This window comes from Pleurodeles waltl, chromosome 5 (assembly GCF_031143425.1).
Source record: "Pleurodeles waltl isolate 20211129_DDA chromosome 5, aPleWal1.hap1.20221129, whole genome shotgun sequence".
Classification (NCBI taxonomy): Eukaryota; Metazoa; Chordata; class Amphibia; order Caudata; family Salamandridae; genus Pleurodeles; species Pleurodeles waltl.
This window is the reverse complement of record NC_090444.1, coordinates 575,773,641-575,789,559: the sequence shown is the minus strand read 5'-3', so window position 1 is coordinate 575,789,559 and position 15,919 is coordinate 575,773,641. Positions and strand designations below refer to the sequence as shown.

The following is a 15,919-nucleotide window of genomic DNA, read 5'->3' as shown; positions in this document are numbered from 1 at the left end:
GTAAATTGTACAAGTCCACCTTGTGGTTGACTTAGATCTTATTTTGTCATTTTCCTCTTTGAATCTCTGGATCCTTAGCCTTTGTTTACTAAGTTTACGGACTTGTAGTTGTGAAGCATGTTTTAGAGAAATGGCAGGAGGCACCCACTGAAAGTTCATGGATGATTGGTTTAACTTGCTGGCAATATTCTCTTACCATCTAATAGGATTTTGGAGTGTTTGTCCAAATTCTGAAATTTACTCTTACATGCATGTTTCTCCTGTGTGTCTTACTCATCTCTCGTCTTTTGCATTAGTTTCCAAGATTTTATTTTCTTTTAATATGGATATTGTCGACATTTTTAACAAAGGTGCATTAACCTTTATTCCCTTTTGCCTTTGACAAGCTGTGACTTGGCTTTTTAATTTACTATTGGGTAAACTAAAGAGCTGTGCTGTCCTTCATGGAGGGTGTTTTGTTCCATAGCACTCAAAGATGATGTTTCAGATGTATAAGTGAGGGAGTCAATACAAAGTAGAATCCTCTGACCTTCCAATAAGTTGGTAAAGATTTTTTAAATGTACCTCAGACGATAATAGTTTTCAGAGAGAGAAAAACCATGGTACTCCATTAAGCAACAGCCCAGCCATTCAGAAGACTATATTGTTCTAATCTCTGTTAGGCACCATAGTTCAATGATGTAGGCCTTGTCTACCTTATCTGCTAAACAGTACTTTTGGATCCAGACTTCATGTAACACACTTTTCACACTTTTAGTTTATTCAAAGCAAATACTGGCTTAATTCGGTCTACCCTTAAATGTGGTCATGTTTTTGCAAATTTATGAGTTTCAGTGTAATGCACATAAAAGGAGCTTTTGGTACATATTACTGAACCTTCAATCTCATCTTCTATAGGATCAGCAGTTCATAAACACCAGTACAGCAACAATGCAGTTGCGGATATCAACTTGGATAATGTTTGCAAGAAGGGAAATACACTTCTGTGGGATTTGGTTCAGGATGATGATGCAGTAAGTTAATTTTCAGAGGTACAGGTGTTTGTTACCCTGCTGCTGTTTTAAATTACAGCTGTTTTGTCTGAAAAAAATTAGAAATGTCCAGCTACTTTTGGGGCTACGTAGCAATATGCAAAAATGTAAAATAAAGCTGAAAATTTATGGTGCTCTTTTCTCCCTGTTTTTGCAGATTCATCTATCTGAAGGATTAATTAATGAAGCAGAAAAACTCCTTTGTTCTTTGGTTTGCTGGTTTACTGACAGACAGATCAGAATGAGATTTATTGAAGGATGTTTAGAAAACCTTTCTAACAATAGGTATTGGACAATTTTTTTATTTATTTAAATGCTCACAATAAAACAAGTGTGCTCCAAATATTGTGATTTTCCTGCCAGTTTACATACACTTTGCATGGTTGTGTGCACATTGTAATCACTTGCGTTTCAAGAGATTCATAGATAAACATGGTATCACTTCATTTGGTCTTTATAACGATCCTTATTCTTTGAAAGAGACCAAAGCTCAGGCCTTGCGACCATTCGCTCCTGACTTGGACTTCTGCATTTCAAAGCACAGACGAGTTAGTTTGACTTCATGAACATTTTTTATGATTGTTTTTTCTATTCTTTTAGAAATATTTTTTTTTTATTTGAAGAGATTACCCTATGGACCTACTATAATATTTATTTTGAAAGGAGAATGTGGTTTAATGGTTGAGCTGCCATTTCTGGAACCAGATTACAAGGGATTGAACCTCCTCTCAGTATTTGATCAAATTAATTTGCCCATGTTTTAACGTGTTTGTCTGTTGTAGCTCCTGTATCTGTAGATATTGTAAGAAATTGGGAGCTCCTAAATGATCCTACCCCCTGATTTTTAAGCACCTGATTGAAGAAAATAAATCCAGGGTCCAAATTTAAGCTTTACCAATGTACATTTGGGTGCAGAAGTAGAAACTGAAAAGTTATGATAGTCAAATTTTGCATCGTGAACCTACTCTAGGTTTACATGCTATGTATTATTCTATCATGTAATGGTTAGGTCCAAAAATCCTCTTGAGCTTTCCTAAACGTTTTAGTTTGGGTGTTGACCATCATTAGTCACTATGCACCAGTGTGTGTAATCAACAACGCAAGGTAATTTTTTTGCTGTTAGGTTTGGAAGCAGAGGAGGGATTGGCGGACGATACACAAAGAAACCTAGTGGCTAAAGTAGAGGCCAAAATATGAAGGAGATTTGTTTTTCTAGGTCCTTTTCGATTGTAGGAGAGCCTAGAGGTGTTGCAAATATGTGGCTCAGGTGAAACAGGAGAGCTGGTGGTGAAGGGAAGTGAATGATTCCCGGGACAGGAGCAGCAGTTCAGCCTTTGCCTGATTTGTAGAGGAATGGACTTGTTTGGGCGGCCTGAGGTGAAGCAGTGCGATCAGAATTTCCGGAACTCAAGCTGATGGCTCGGAGACTGGGATGTCTTGACAAGTTAAATAACTGACCCACGCATGCCATGTTTCTGTATTAAGACAATAAAAAATGACAATGTTGTTTATTAAAATAAATAAATGTTTGCTTGAGCCAAAGAGGCATTATAACCACTGGCAATTGAAAAACGTTGTTGTGGCAGAGCACTTGCAAAATTGTTTTCTTTTTTTATTATTAACATCTTTTTTTTTACTTGTTTTAAGAGGGCATTAAATTTTAGTAGTGCCAAGTCATCTCATCAGTAATTTTGCAAATAATTACAAAAAATACCTTTGTTTACTTGATTCCATTTGCAGAATTATAATAGTAGTGGTTAATGTGTAGCAGAGTATAATGTCTGTGTACTAGACAGAAATTGATGTTTTATGGGCAGAAATGTGATAGTTTATTTTCTAGTTATACTTACTTATTATTTAGTGAGTAGGTAGCCGTGGGAGATGTTACCGCTATTTCCCTGAAACAGCCAAACTAGTGTTATATAACAAAATAAATGTGAACATTAGCAAAATTACAGTATTTTAGCAAGACCCATATGCATTCTAATCCTCGTTATTCTCAACACACATCTACCTGCTAGCATTGTACATGTGCATGGGTACTGATTGCAGAATTGGGGGGTGTCTGCACTAAGAGTCAGCCAGGATCTACTCCATAATTCTGAGTCTTAGAACATTTGAATCTGTATGAAGACTTATATGTGGCCAGTCAACAAATGTTCTGTATCACTAACACGTTTCGAAAATTTAGAGAAGCTTTGTGCTAGCGCCTTCCTTATGGTAAATGACATGATGGTTCCTTTAAATTTCCAGTTCATAGTATGGAACCCCAAATATGGTGATTTAGGTGAACAGCAGTTCAGTACTGGTGTCTGGAAAAAAGAATAATAATCTAAAATGTGGCTTGGAAGTATTTTTTTCTTTGCTTAAGGAAGATAGACGTTTTTGGGGAAAGAAACCTAAATGGTCACGTACAATGATTGCACCAGTCTCAATAGAAGCTGATCTCCCCAACCTAGGATTTTTCCCAAAAGCATTTGATTTGACATCAAGAGTCACTGGATTGCTACCCTGAAACTTGATTAGCCACTATGGGTGGTGTTCAATAATAAAAATTTTTAGGTGTTTGCAGTAATAAGCACAATTAGAACATTGTAACGTTGAGACCTTAAGTGAAGAGATAAGTGCATCTCAGGGTGATTAACTGCTCCAACATTCCAATATTTATCTTTTTGTTGCTCCCTTTTTAATTTAGAACGTCTACCCTTAGTGTGTGGAATGTTCTAATAGCCTTACAGCCCTTCTGCCTCAGGCTATAGTGGTTGTTAAAGGCACTCTTCCTTGTTATTGGCCCTCAATCAATGATACTTTTATTGCACAATTTATATCATAGCAATTATATGGAAAAAGAAATAAACTGGAAATTGACTTATTGGTAGAGCACTATTTTAGATGAGAATCATGATCTATTGAAAGTTAATTTGCAATGTCAAGAAAGCTTGCTAAAAACATTAGTCATACATTTTTAATAGCTGCAAGATATTTGAAGGTCGTCACCATTCAGAAGGTGCACTACCAAGTCTCTGCATCTCCTAATATTCAAGAATAACAAAGGTGTTCCTAGTAAATGCTTTCCCGGTGATGTTAAAACAGAATATATGCAAGAGTCCCTTTGCCAGAAGAGAAGAGGTGGCAGTTAATTGTTTCTTAAGAATGTTGTTGACTATTGGAGTCTTTCCAGGCATTTAAGGTCCTTTAGGGGAGTGTTGACAGCTATAGTAAATGCTCCCATGTCCCTTCTGGAGCTGATCTAAGTTGTGTGGTGAATAAAACATGAGATGAGACCTCATGGGTATGACATTTTCTGATGGATACTTCTAACTGGGAATTCCTCAGCTTTATAATAGCCCCCAAGCATCAGACTGGATTTGAGAAGTTTACAGCAACGCTGCTGTGAGCTGGTGGGTAGCGTTGTGCGGGTCAGTGACTCCCCGGCGGTGACTGAATAGTGCTGTATATAAATGTCAATCCTGCGCACTCAACTCCGGTTCTAGCCTACTCCTTTTCTGCAGACTCGGTGCATAAAACAGTTGTTGGTTACAGTGTATGTAAGGGATACCCCTGCTAGTTGACATCAGTTGCTCTCGTTCCACCCCTTTCGATGCAAATCTAGAGCTGTGCTCCCAAATTTGTCTTAAAACTACTCTAAAAGCTCTTCACAGTATGCCAAGGAATTGATATCTGTACCAGAACTCTGTAGAAAAGTGACCCTTTTGGCATGGTTACCCTTATACTTTTTGCCTGCTATCTGACGCTAACGTGACTGTGTGTGTGCTGGGATCCTGCTAACCAGGCCCCACCACCTTTGTTCTTTCCCTAAACTGCACTATTGCTTCCACAATTGTCACACCCCTGGCACACAGCTAAGTCCCTTGTAAAAGGGACCAGTGGTACCAACGGCCCTGTGGCCAGGCAGGGTCCCTAAGGTCTTCAGCATGTATTGTGCCACCCTAAGCAACCCCTCACCAAACGCATGCACACTGCCCTTGCAAATTGTGTGTGTTGGTGGGGAGTGCCATGCCCACCAACCACTGCCTGTGGCATAGCTAAGTCACCCCTCTAGCAGGCCTTATAACCCTACGGCAGGGTGCCCTATACCACAGATGAGTTTGGTAGCAAACATTCCTGCTCAATAAACCCACACTGATGCCAGTGTTAAATGTATTGCAAAATGCACACAGAGGGCATCTTACAGATGCCCCCTGAAATTCACCCAACCTTCTAGTTTGTGGCTCATCGGTCTGTGCCAGCCTGCCACTACCAGACAAGTGTTTGACCTCATGGGGTGAGAGCCTTTGTGCTCTCTGGGGTCAGAGACAGCGCCTGCTCTGGGTGGAAGTGATTCACACCTCCCCCCTGCAGGAATAGCAACACTTGGCAGTGAGCCTCAAAGACTTCTACAATTTGTTTTGCTGCCTTAGGGCACTCCAGCTAGTGGAGATGCTCCCCCCTAACCCCTGACCAGGCCCCACTTTTGGTGGCAGGTCCTGAGGGGAAAATTAGTAAACACCAAGAAGAATGTTTACCCCAGCTGGGACCACGCATAGGGTGCCCAGAGCTGAGGTGAACCCCTTCTTGGCAGAATCCTCCATCTTGCTTTGGAGGGTGTTAGCCACCAGGAGGGTTAGGAATGTGTCCTCCCCTTTCTAAAGGGAGTGGGCACAGGAAGGGTGCTAGCTGCCCTCAGGGTCAGTAGCCAGTGGCTACTACCCTCTGACCCTTGTAAAGCCTCTAGCTCTAGTATTTAGGGGCACCCCTGAACCTTTCTCTTCAGATTCCTAGAGACCTTAAAGAAGAAGGAGGACTGAAGAGCCGCACCAGCAGAGAACACTCCAGACGTGAAATGACTTGGCCCCAGCCCTACCTGCCTGCAGCTTCAGGACTCCTGCTATAAAAAGGCGATGCATCCTGCAGCACCCCCAGAGGACTACCTGCCTACCCAAGGACCAAGATCTCCCAAGGACAGCGGCGCTGTCCACAAAGAACCCTCCTAGAAGGACTCCAGACCCTTGTGGATCTGCGAGTCCCGCCCACTCTGCGCCCGAGTCCAGGTGGCCCACTGGTCGAGAGAAGGTCCTGAGGCGATTCCAACCTTGAGTCCACCCTGGGTTGACCCCTCCTGACCAAAATGACGATGCCTGCAGCCTAATTCCAGAAGACCTCGCTGACCGCGACCGGTGAGGATTTCCCGACACCTAAAGATACCGTTGCACACGCAGTCCCTTGGCCTTGGGGAACCCTGCTGAGGGTCCAGCAATGTCTAGTGGGCTCTCTACTTGCCTGTCCAACCATTGTTATTCTTTAGCCGCCTCCCTGGTCCAAGCCTGCAGCCTGTTTGTGAAACCTGGGGTTCTTTCATTGAAAAGCATTGGCCGCCCAACGCTGTGTTTGCAACCTGCAACACTGCCCCAGTGCCACTGAGTGTGTGTGTTTGGTGTTCACTTAATCCCCCCAGGTCTGTGCCCTGAAGTTGCAGGTACTTACCTGAAAGCGGTTTCTAAGTGCCCCCAGTCTCCATAGGATTAATTGGGCACCCAACAACAAATTTGACCAATGCACTCAGCTGGCCCCGTGTTGCTGGTGGTGCACCCTTGGTGTCTTCCTAAACATTGCCCTGTGGACACCTTAACCACCAAAGACTGGGATCGTAAGTAAAGTACTTATCTGCAAATCATGTTGTTACCTTTTTTCCCCTAGGATTGCATTGCTTTCTATGAGAAATTGCACTGTCTACTTTTGAAACTGAAAAGTATTTCTTAACCTGAAAACTGTTTTATCTGTGAATTCTAAACAAAGTGCATTTGATACTTGAAAGTGATAGATTCTTGAAACTGTACTTAACTGCATCAAAGATCCTCTTGGTACTAGAAATAAATTAATAAAGTCTATTTTTTGATACATAAACATTAGCCTGGAGTTAGTCATTGCGTGTGTGCCTCATTTCTTGATTGTGTGTACAACCCACGCTTAGTACTACCCTCTGATATGCCTAACTGCTCGACCACACTACCATAAAAATAGAGCACTAGTATTATCTACTTCAGCCTCTGCAAAGCCTTTGGGGATCCACTGGACTCTGTACATACTATACCTTACTTTGGTATAGTATATAGAGCCAACTTCCTGCAAACTCCATTCGGATTACTGGCGGTGGACACTCCGTTAATGCTGACTGTACCTGTAGGACCAATTACTGGTTACCAACTCCAGCTACTCACTCAAACCTGCTGAAATTTAACAGGGGAAAATATATGCTTTATAATGTATCATGAATTTTGGTGCATTTAACAAAACCCTTGTTATTCCCTATAAACTCATAATAGGTGTCATTTATTACACTGGGTAAATAACATACCCCATTCTATCGTTCTTTATCTGGGGCAATAAATAACTCCGTGGCTTGTAATCAACCCCTTCAGACAAATATTCTAATGGAGATTCCTCAGTCTGGGCCAGTAACATCAGAACCCTTGTTCCCATTCAGTGACACCCTCATGGACGCCTTGACTACTCTGTGGTTAAAAAACGTGTTCTTTTCTGCCCATTAGTCAGCATGTGATCAGGGAACACAATCTTGCATCTGGTGATGCATATTTTCCTCACCACGCACCCTACTCTAGAGAGTCTCATTGTATGGGCTTTGACCAATAAGGTTAATCCTAACTCATTTCTAACCAGTCCCCTGGATGGAGAATCCAAAAGGTTTTGTTCTTTTGGCCAGCATCTGTTTTTTTCCTGTCCCTTGCCAATGCGGCCATAAATGTAGTCTGTTAGGCTGCTGTAGATGTGCCAAACCGGATGGTTAGCTAGATCTTGCTGATGATTGAGGAAGACTATAGGATCTTTTTTGCCCGGATTACACATCATGGGTAGGCTACCTGTTATCAGAGTTTATTTTTTTTTCTGAATTTCAGTGGTATTTTCTTAGTTTTTCCCAAACCTTTTGAAATCATTGTTTATCTGTGTTTTTCCAGCTGCCTAACCCCTAAAATAGACAACAACTGTTTTTCAGTGTTCACATAATATATTATTTTTTTACAGTGAGGGTGTGTAGTGTTATCCCTTTCGTAATGTGTCAAATTGGCATGTGCTAGACTGTGATAAGCATAGAAAGCTTTAAATTGCACTCTCTCACATCGCATTACCCTCTCTCACATCTCATTACCTCTGGCGCTCTGTCAGGACTGTCTGGTTTATATAATTATTTATGGATTAAAAAAGTAAGAGTGGTATATTCAAATGTGTTAATAAATTCCTGGACACAGTTGGGGATCATTCACCTGCTACTTGGTGAAATGTATGACATTTGTAGGGGCAGTCAACACTGCCAACAGCATAGAACCTTGCAAAATCCTTAACATTTTTAATTACACTGGATTAATTTGTAGCCCTGCATTCTAAGGTACCTGAATGTGATGCTTTAATATGCTCACCACTGCTTTTCTTCACTGGTTGCCTTTCTACATTACAGTGGTGCTGCTGTTGTGCTGACATTCATAGCTATCCTGTGTCCCCATATCAAATGCTTCATTTTAAGTATGTCATAACCTTTTAACAGTTGTTGCATTGTATTCGGGGAATTGAAATGTTGCTGTTAACATTGCAAGTATTCCTTCAAAAGCCTTGCCAGTAAAGTGCAGTTGGGTAAAAAGCGAGGATTAGCAGACCATGTTACACACTGGAACACCTTGTCACTTTGAATTTTGTTGGTATGTGAAAAGGTTTGTGTCATGCTTTCGCCGCTGTCCCATGTACATGGTGACAGCACTATTTTCACAGTGTTATGCCCTGTTTTACTTGTGATGTGCAGGCATCACTGATGGACATGCACTTTGATGGGTCTTTACTCAGTGGAGAGAAGGCATTGTCTAAGCTAGAATGGTTTAAAGATAGTAGGGCCACATCATGTTCCTTTGGGCTTTTGACTCATGTAAAACAATTTCCGTATGGGTTCTGCAAAATTAGAGGGTAGACCTGTAGACAAGGGCAGTCTGCCCAGCCAGTGATGTAGCAGATAGCCTGGTCTTTCCAAGGTGGCGGATTTGGAACTGATAGACATCGCGCAGGCCATAAGAGGCAACAGTCCTCCACCTTCTCTTCCCCTGCTACGATAGCTACCAAGCTGCTTTAGTTTAGCTACAGAAGCTTGGGAGACATGATTCGGTATTTTCTGTCGGGTTGCAGTCCATCATGTCCAACAGAATGTTACAGATTATCCGAAGCGGCCATGCCTTGCCTTTTGTTTCCTACCCAGTCCCAATCCTCCCACACTGGAAAGTGTTTCTGAGGAGCATCTGTTGGTCCAGCTACTCCTCATCCTCTCCAAGGGTGACTTCAAATGGGAAGTAACTTGGATGGAGGTAGATGTTGTAATTTACACTACCTCCTGTAGGAGGCTGGACTGGCTTGTAGTGAGTACCAAGGGGTACTTACACCTTGCACCAGGCCCAGTTATCCCTTATTAGTGTATAGGGTGTCTAGCAGCATAGGCTGATAGATAATGGTAGCTTAGCAGAGCAGCTTAGGCTGAACTAGGAGACGAGTGAAGCTCCTACAGTACCACTAGTGTCATATGCACAATATCATAAGAAAACACAATACACAGATATACTAAAAATAAAGGTACTTTATTTTTATGACAATATGCCAAAGTATCTCAGAGTGTACCCTCAGTATGAGGATAGCAAATATACACAAGATATATGTACACAATACCAAAATATGCAGTAATAGTATTAGAAAACAGTGCAAACAATGTATAGTTACAATAGGATGCAATGGGGACACATAGGGATAGGGGCAACACAAACCATATACTCCAAAAGTGGAATGCGAACCACGAATGGACCCTAAACCTATGTGACCTTGTAGAGGGTCGCTGGGACTATTAGAAAATAGTAAGGGTTAGAAAAATAGCCCACCCCAAGACCCTGAAAAGTGAGTGCAAAGTGCACTAAAGTTCCCCAAAGGACATAGAAGTCGTGATAGGGGAATTCTGCAGGAAAGACACAAATCAGCAATGCAACAACGATGGATTTCCAGTCGAGGGTACCTGTGGAACAAGGGGACCAAGTCCAAAAGTCACAAGCAAGTCGGAGATGGGCAGATGCCCAGGAAATGCCAGCTGTGGGTGCAAAGAAGCTGCTACTGGACAGTAGAAGCTGAAGATTCTGCAGGAACGACAAGGGCTAGGAACTTCCCCTTTGGAGGACGGATCCCTCACGCCGTGGAGAGTCGTGCAGAAGTGTTTTCCTGAAGAAAGACCGCCAACAAGCCTTGCTAGCTGCAAATTGTGCGGTTAGGGTTTTTGGATGCTGCTGTGGTCCAGGAGGGACCAGGATGTCGCCAATTGCGTCTGGGGACAGAGGGGGCGTCGAGCAAGACAAGGAGCCCTCTCAGAAGCAGGCAGCACCCGCAGAAGTGCCAGAAACAGGCACTACGAGGATGCGTGAAATGGTGCTCACCCGAAGTCGCACAAAGGAGTCCCACGTCGCCGGAGGACAACTTAGGAGCTCGTGCAATGCAGGTTAGAGTGCCGTGGACCCAGGCTGGACTGTGCACAAAGGATTTCCGCCGGAAGTGCACGGAGGCCGGAGTAGCCGCAAAAGTCGCGGTTCCCAGCAATGCAGTCTGGCTTAGGGAGGCAAGGACTTACCTCCACCAAACTTGGACTGAAGAGTCACTGGACTGTGGGAGTCACTTGGACAGAGTTGCTGGATTCAAGGGACCTCGCTCGTCGTGCTGAGAGGAGACCCAAGGTACCGGTGATGCAGTTCTTTGGTGCCTGCGGTTGCAGGGGGACGATTCCGTCGACCCACGGGAGATTTCTTCTGAGCTTCTAGTGCAGAGAGGAGGCAGACTACCCCCACAGCATGCACCAGCAGGAAAACAGTCGAGAAGGCGGCAGGATCAGCGTTACGTAGTTGCAGTAGTCGTCTTTGCTACTTTGTTGCAGTTTTGCAGGCTTCCAGCGCGGTCAGCAGTCGATTCCTTGGCAGAAGGTGAAGAGAGAGATGCAGAGGAACTCGGATGAGCTCTTGCATTCGTTATCTCAGGAATCCCAAGAGACAGAGACCCTAAATAGCCAGAAAAGAGGGTTTGGCTACCTAGGAGAGAGGATAGGCTAGCAACACCTGAAGGAGCCTATCAGAAGGAGTCTCTGACGTCACCTGATGGCACTGGCCACTCAGAGCAGTCCAGTGTGCCAGCAGCACCTCTGTTTCCAAGATGGCAGAGGTCTGGAGCACACTGGAGGAGCTCTGGGCACCTCCCAGGGGAGGTGCAGGTCAGGGGAGTGGTCACTCCCCTTTCCTTTGTCCAGTTTCGCGCCAGAGCAGGGGTAAGGGGTCCCTGAACCGGTGTAGACTGGCTTATGCAGAAATGGGCACCATGTGTGCCCATGAAAGCATTTCCAGAGGCTGGGGGAGGCTACTCCTCCCCTGCCTTTACATCATTTTCCAAAGGGAGAGGGTGTAACACCCTCTCTCAGAGGAAGTCCTTTGTTCTGCCATCCTGGGCCAGGCCTGGCTGGACCCCAGAAGGGCAGAAGCCTGTCTGAGGGGTTGGCAGCAGCAGCAGCTGCAGTGAAACCCCGGGAAAGGCAGTTTGGCAGTACCAGGGTCTGTGCTACAGACCACTGGGATCATGGGATTGTGCCAACTATGCCAGGATGGCATAGGGGGGCAATTCCATGATCATAGACATGTTACATGGCCATATTCGGAGTTACCATTGTGAAGCTACATATAGGTAGTGACCTATATGTAGTGCACATGTGTAATGGTGTCCCCGCACTCTCAAAGTCCGGGGAATTGGCCCTGAACAATGTGGGGGCACCTTGGCTAGTGCCAGGGTGCCCTCACACTAAGTAACTTTGCACCTAACCTTTACCAGGTAAAGGTTAGACATATAGGTGACTTATAAGTTACTTAAGTGCAGTGTAAAATGGCTGTGAAATAACGTGGACGTTATTTCACTCAGGCTGCAGTGGCAGGCCTGTGTAAGAATTGTCAGAGCTCCCTATGGGTGGCAAAAGAAATGCTGCAGCCCATAGGGATCTCCTGGAACCCCAATACCCTGGGTACCTCAGTACCATATACTAGGGAATTATAAGGGTGTTCCAGTAAGCCAATGTAAATTGGTAAAATTGGTCACTAGCCTGTTAGTGACAATTTGAAAGAAATGAGAGAGCATAACCACTGAGGTTCTGGTTAGCAGAGCCTCAGTGAGACAGTTAGTCATAACACAGGTAACACATTCAGGCACACTTATGAGCACTGGGGCCCTGGCTGGCAGGGTCCCAGTGACACATACAACTAAAACAACATATATACATTGAAAAATTGGGGTAACATGCCAGGCAAGATGGTACTTTCCTACACCTCCCCATCCCAAAAAAGGACAGAAGCCTCATGCCAAGCCGTGGCCTGTGACTCATGAAGGCCTCTCTGCAGAAGGACAAAACCAGAATGCTCACATTAACTCAGATCCTATTTGCTCTGGACCTGGGCGGACTGGATGGTGTGTTTAGAGTTGCAGGACCCTTATTTTAAAGTACTGGTCCTGCAGTCTCACACACGTTACCTGCAGCTCCCAGTGGGCTGGGAACATGTTCAGTATGCCAGGCTCCCCTTTGTCCTACATTCCACCCTCAGGTGTTTATGAAAGTGTTGGTGGTGGTTGCTGCCCATGTTCGGAGGTTGGGAGTGTCTCTGTAGTCCCATACCACAATGACTGACTTTTGTCAGTCATAGGCCACCTCCGGACAAAAGCCAAGCTCCTAACATCATTTGGTTTTATTATAAATGAGCTAAAGTCCCAGCAGCTTCTTTAGAGTGGTTTTCATTCATTTGGACAAACCTGGATGAGCTACTAGGTGTTTTCTCCACTGCAGCGTCCAGAACATTCAAGCGATATTCTCCATATTTTGGGCTCGATCCTGGATAAGGGCGAGAGTGAAAGTGAGGCTTCTTGGCCGCTTAAGCTCATGCGTTCTCCTTGTAGTCTGCACCAAGCGGCACATGTTGGCTCTGCAATGGAACATGAACTCCCATGGTACCCAGCATCAAAGGTGCTTTTTTGGAGCCATCCAGGTCTTGAAGGAGATTGCCCAAGATCTGCAGTGGTGACTGACCATTCACAATTTGTCATGTAGCAGACCACTCTTCCTTCTTCTCCAGGTCTGACTGTGGTGATGGATGCATCCCTAATATGCTGTGGCCATCTGGGGTAGGTGGGGATTGGAAGCCATACTCTTCTTTGGAGAGCTAGCTCCACATCTGCCTATTGCATCTGTGGTCCATTTGTTGGGCCTGATGGCTTTTCCCCCATAAGTCAAAGGGAGGCTGGTGCAATTTCTCCTGAACTACATCACTGCTATGTGGTACTGCATCCCTGGAGGTGGGTGGAGCAGCTAAACATCTTTCTAGTCATCAGTCACATGACTGATTACTTTTTTGCAACATGACTATATGTGGATTTTGGGCTCTAGCTCAGCCTGCACCTAGGGAAACCTAGCAAACCTGTACATTTTATAACACTAGACACCAAGCGGAATCCGGGATGGGGTGACTTGTATGTCTCTTACCATATATGTCTACTCAGAATCCCTTGCAAACTTCAAAATTTGTCTAAAAACAAATTTTCCTCACATTCCAATGATGCAAATTTATGGAATCTGAGGCAAGCCACAAACCTCCTTCCACCCAGCATTCCCCCAAGTCTCCTGATAAAAATGGTACCTCACTTGTGTGGGTAGGCCTAGTGCCTGCGGTAGCAAATGGGCCAAAATGGAATATGGATATCACATTTTTCCTCTAAAAACAAACTTGTTTTTTTGCAATGAGCCTAGCTGTGGATTTGTGGCTCTAGCTCAGTCGGAACTTAAGGAAACCTAGCAATCCTGTACATTTGTGATAACTAGACACCTAGGGGAATCCAGGATGGTGTGACTTGTGTGGCTCTCACCACATTTTCTTTACGCAGAATCCCCTGCCAACCTCAAAATTTGTCTTAAAAAAACACATTTTCCACACATTTCTGTGATGGAAAGTTCTGGAATCTGAGGGGAGAAATACATTTCCTGACACTCAGCATTCCCCTCGCGCTTCCCATAAAAATAATACATCACTTGTGTGAGTGGGCCAAGTACCTGTGACAGGCAAGGGCCAAAAATCGTGTAGAGCTTGTGGAGAACCAAACGGGATCCAAGAGGGCAGTTTTTTAAATCTGTTTTTAGGGTGACGCTGCTGTAGGCACCCACACAAGTGAGGTATCTTTTTTATCTGGAGACCGAGGGGGGAACGCTGAGCGGCAAGAAATTTGTGGTTTATTTCTGTTTGTGGCACAGAAATGCAAGGAAAATGTGTGATTGTAGTTATATTTTGAGGTTTGCAGGACACTGTGGTAAGAAAACGTGTTTTGTTCCACAAGAGGCTTACCACCCTGTACTCCCCTGGATGTCTAGTTTTCAAACAGATCTAGAATTGGTAGATTTTCCCTAGACAAGAAGCAAGCACTCTACCAAGTCTCTTACTTTTGTGATGTCCCAGGCACTCAAATCGTAAAAAAACACTCCATTAGGTTTCGTTAAAAAAAAACCTCACAGACCAACCTAGTTAACAGCATGCTTCATCATTGGGGTCCCACCTGTCAGGGGTGTGCTTCGACACCTGATTACAGCAGAACGGTTTTTTTGTTAGTTGAATTCCCAACTGAGAGAAGTGCAATAAAGAGGACATTATTTTTTTTGCATACATACTGGTTGGATTTGGCATGAGGGTGAGTGATGGTTCAATATATAAAAGTTTATTAACAAGAGATTTCACAAAGATGAAATGCACTGTTAATAATTGAAAATGTATAAAACCGAATCAGTGACTCGCAGCTTGTGAGCTATAAAACTGCATCAAGGCTCCAAACTCTTTACAGTCCATTCACACTCCTTTCATACGCGACACACCCAAGACCATTCGCGCACATTAAAACACTCGCATCAACAGACCCGCGCCATTGAAGGGCCCATCACTTTCATACGCCCACATACCTGACACAGCAATCACACCGGCTAACTGAGTGTCTGGATTCACATTTGGCTAGCAGTGCGTGTTGTGACCAGCAGTAAGTCACTACTCACACACTGCTAGCCAAGCACCAGCTCACACACACATCGCCAACCAAGCACCAGTCCATGCACACACGGCCCAAGTGCCAGTCCATACACACCGCCAGCCAAGCGCCAGTCCATGCACGCTGCCAGCCAAGCGCCAGTCCATGCACGCTGCCAGCCAAGCGCCAGTCCATGCACGCTGCCAGCCAAGTGTCAGTCCATGCACACGACCAGCCAAGTGCCAGTCCACACACACCTCCATCACATTTTTTGTTACAAAAAAGAAAAAACAAACTGATTGTAGTAAATACAAAACTACAAACACATAAGCTCTAACTAAATATGTGAAAGTAATGCCAACCGTGACACTGAACAAAACATATAAAACAATATATAACAGGTGGTTATCCAGTATTGGATCTTTCATAAATTCACATGCTTGAATCATCCCCGTCGTCGAAGTGGGAGTCCCACGGTACATAAAATAGCAATAAATAATAAATAAAAATGTTTTGCCATAGGCTATAATGGAGCCAGAGCTTGCTCATATAGCCCATCCATGTCCTTTTGTGAAAGGACCCAAACCTGCCTGCTGTCCAATCAGGCACCAGCACCCTCTAGAACCTTCTCCAGAGAAGCTCTTTTCCTCAGATTTTCTACCGCACGTCGTGTGAAGGGAGTCTCCCTGAGCTCTGCTCAGTTTTTTCTTCTACTTCAGAGATTTTCTCTCAAGAAAGCTTCAAATATGTCAGATTCTTCTAAAAAAGGCCTTTTCCGCCCT

At 44.2% G+C, this 15,919-nt stretch overlaps 1 protein-coding gene across 2 annotated transcripts in view; it reads left to right on the top strand.

Annotated features, from left to right (window-relative positions):
- The window catches only part of USP34 (ubiquitin specific peptidase 34), a 1,940,069-nt gene that overhangs the window by 301,162 nt on the left and 1,622,988 nt on the right, over positions 1-15,919 (top strand). For both annotated transcript variants that reach the window (XM_069234398.1, XM_069234397.1), the window contains 2 exons: positions 898-1,013; positions 1,189-1,316. In XM_069234398.1, the coding sequence (XP_069090499.1) occupies positions 898-1,013; positions 1,189-1,316 (244 nt within the window). The remainder of the gene's footprint in view (positions 1-897; positions 1,014-1,188; positions 1,317-15,919) is intronic.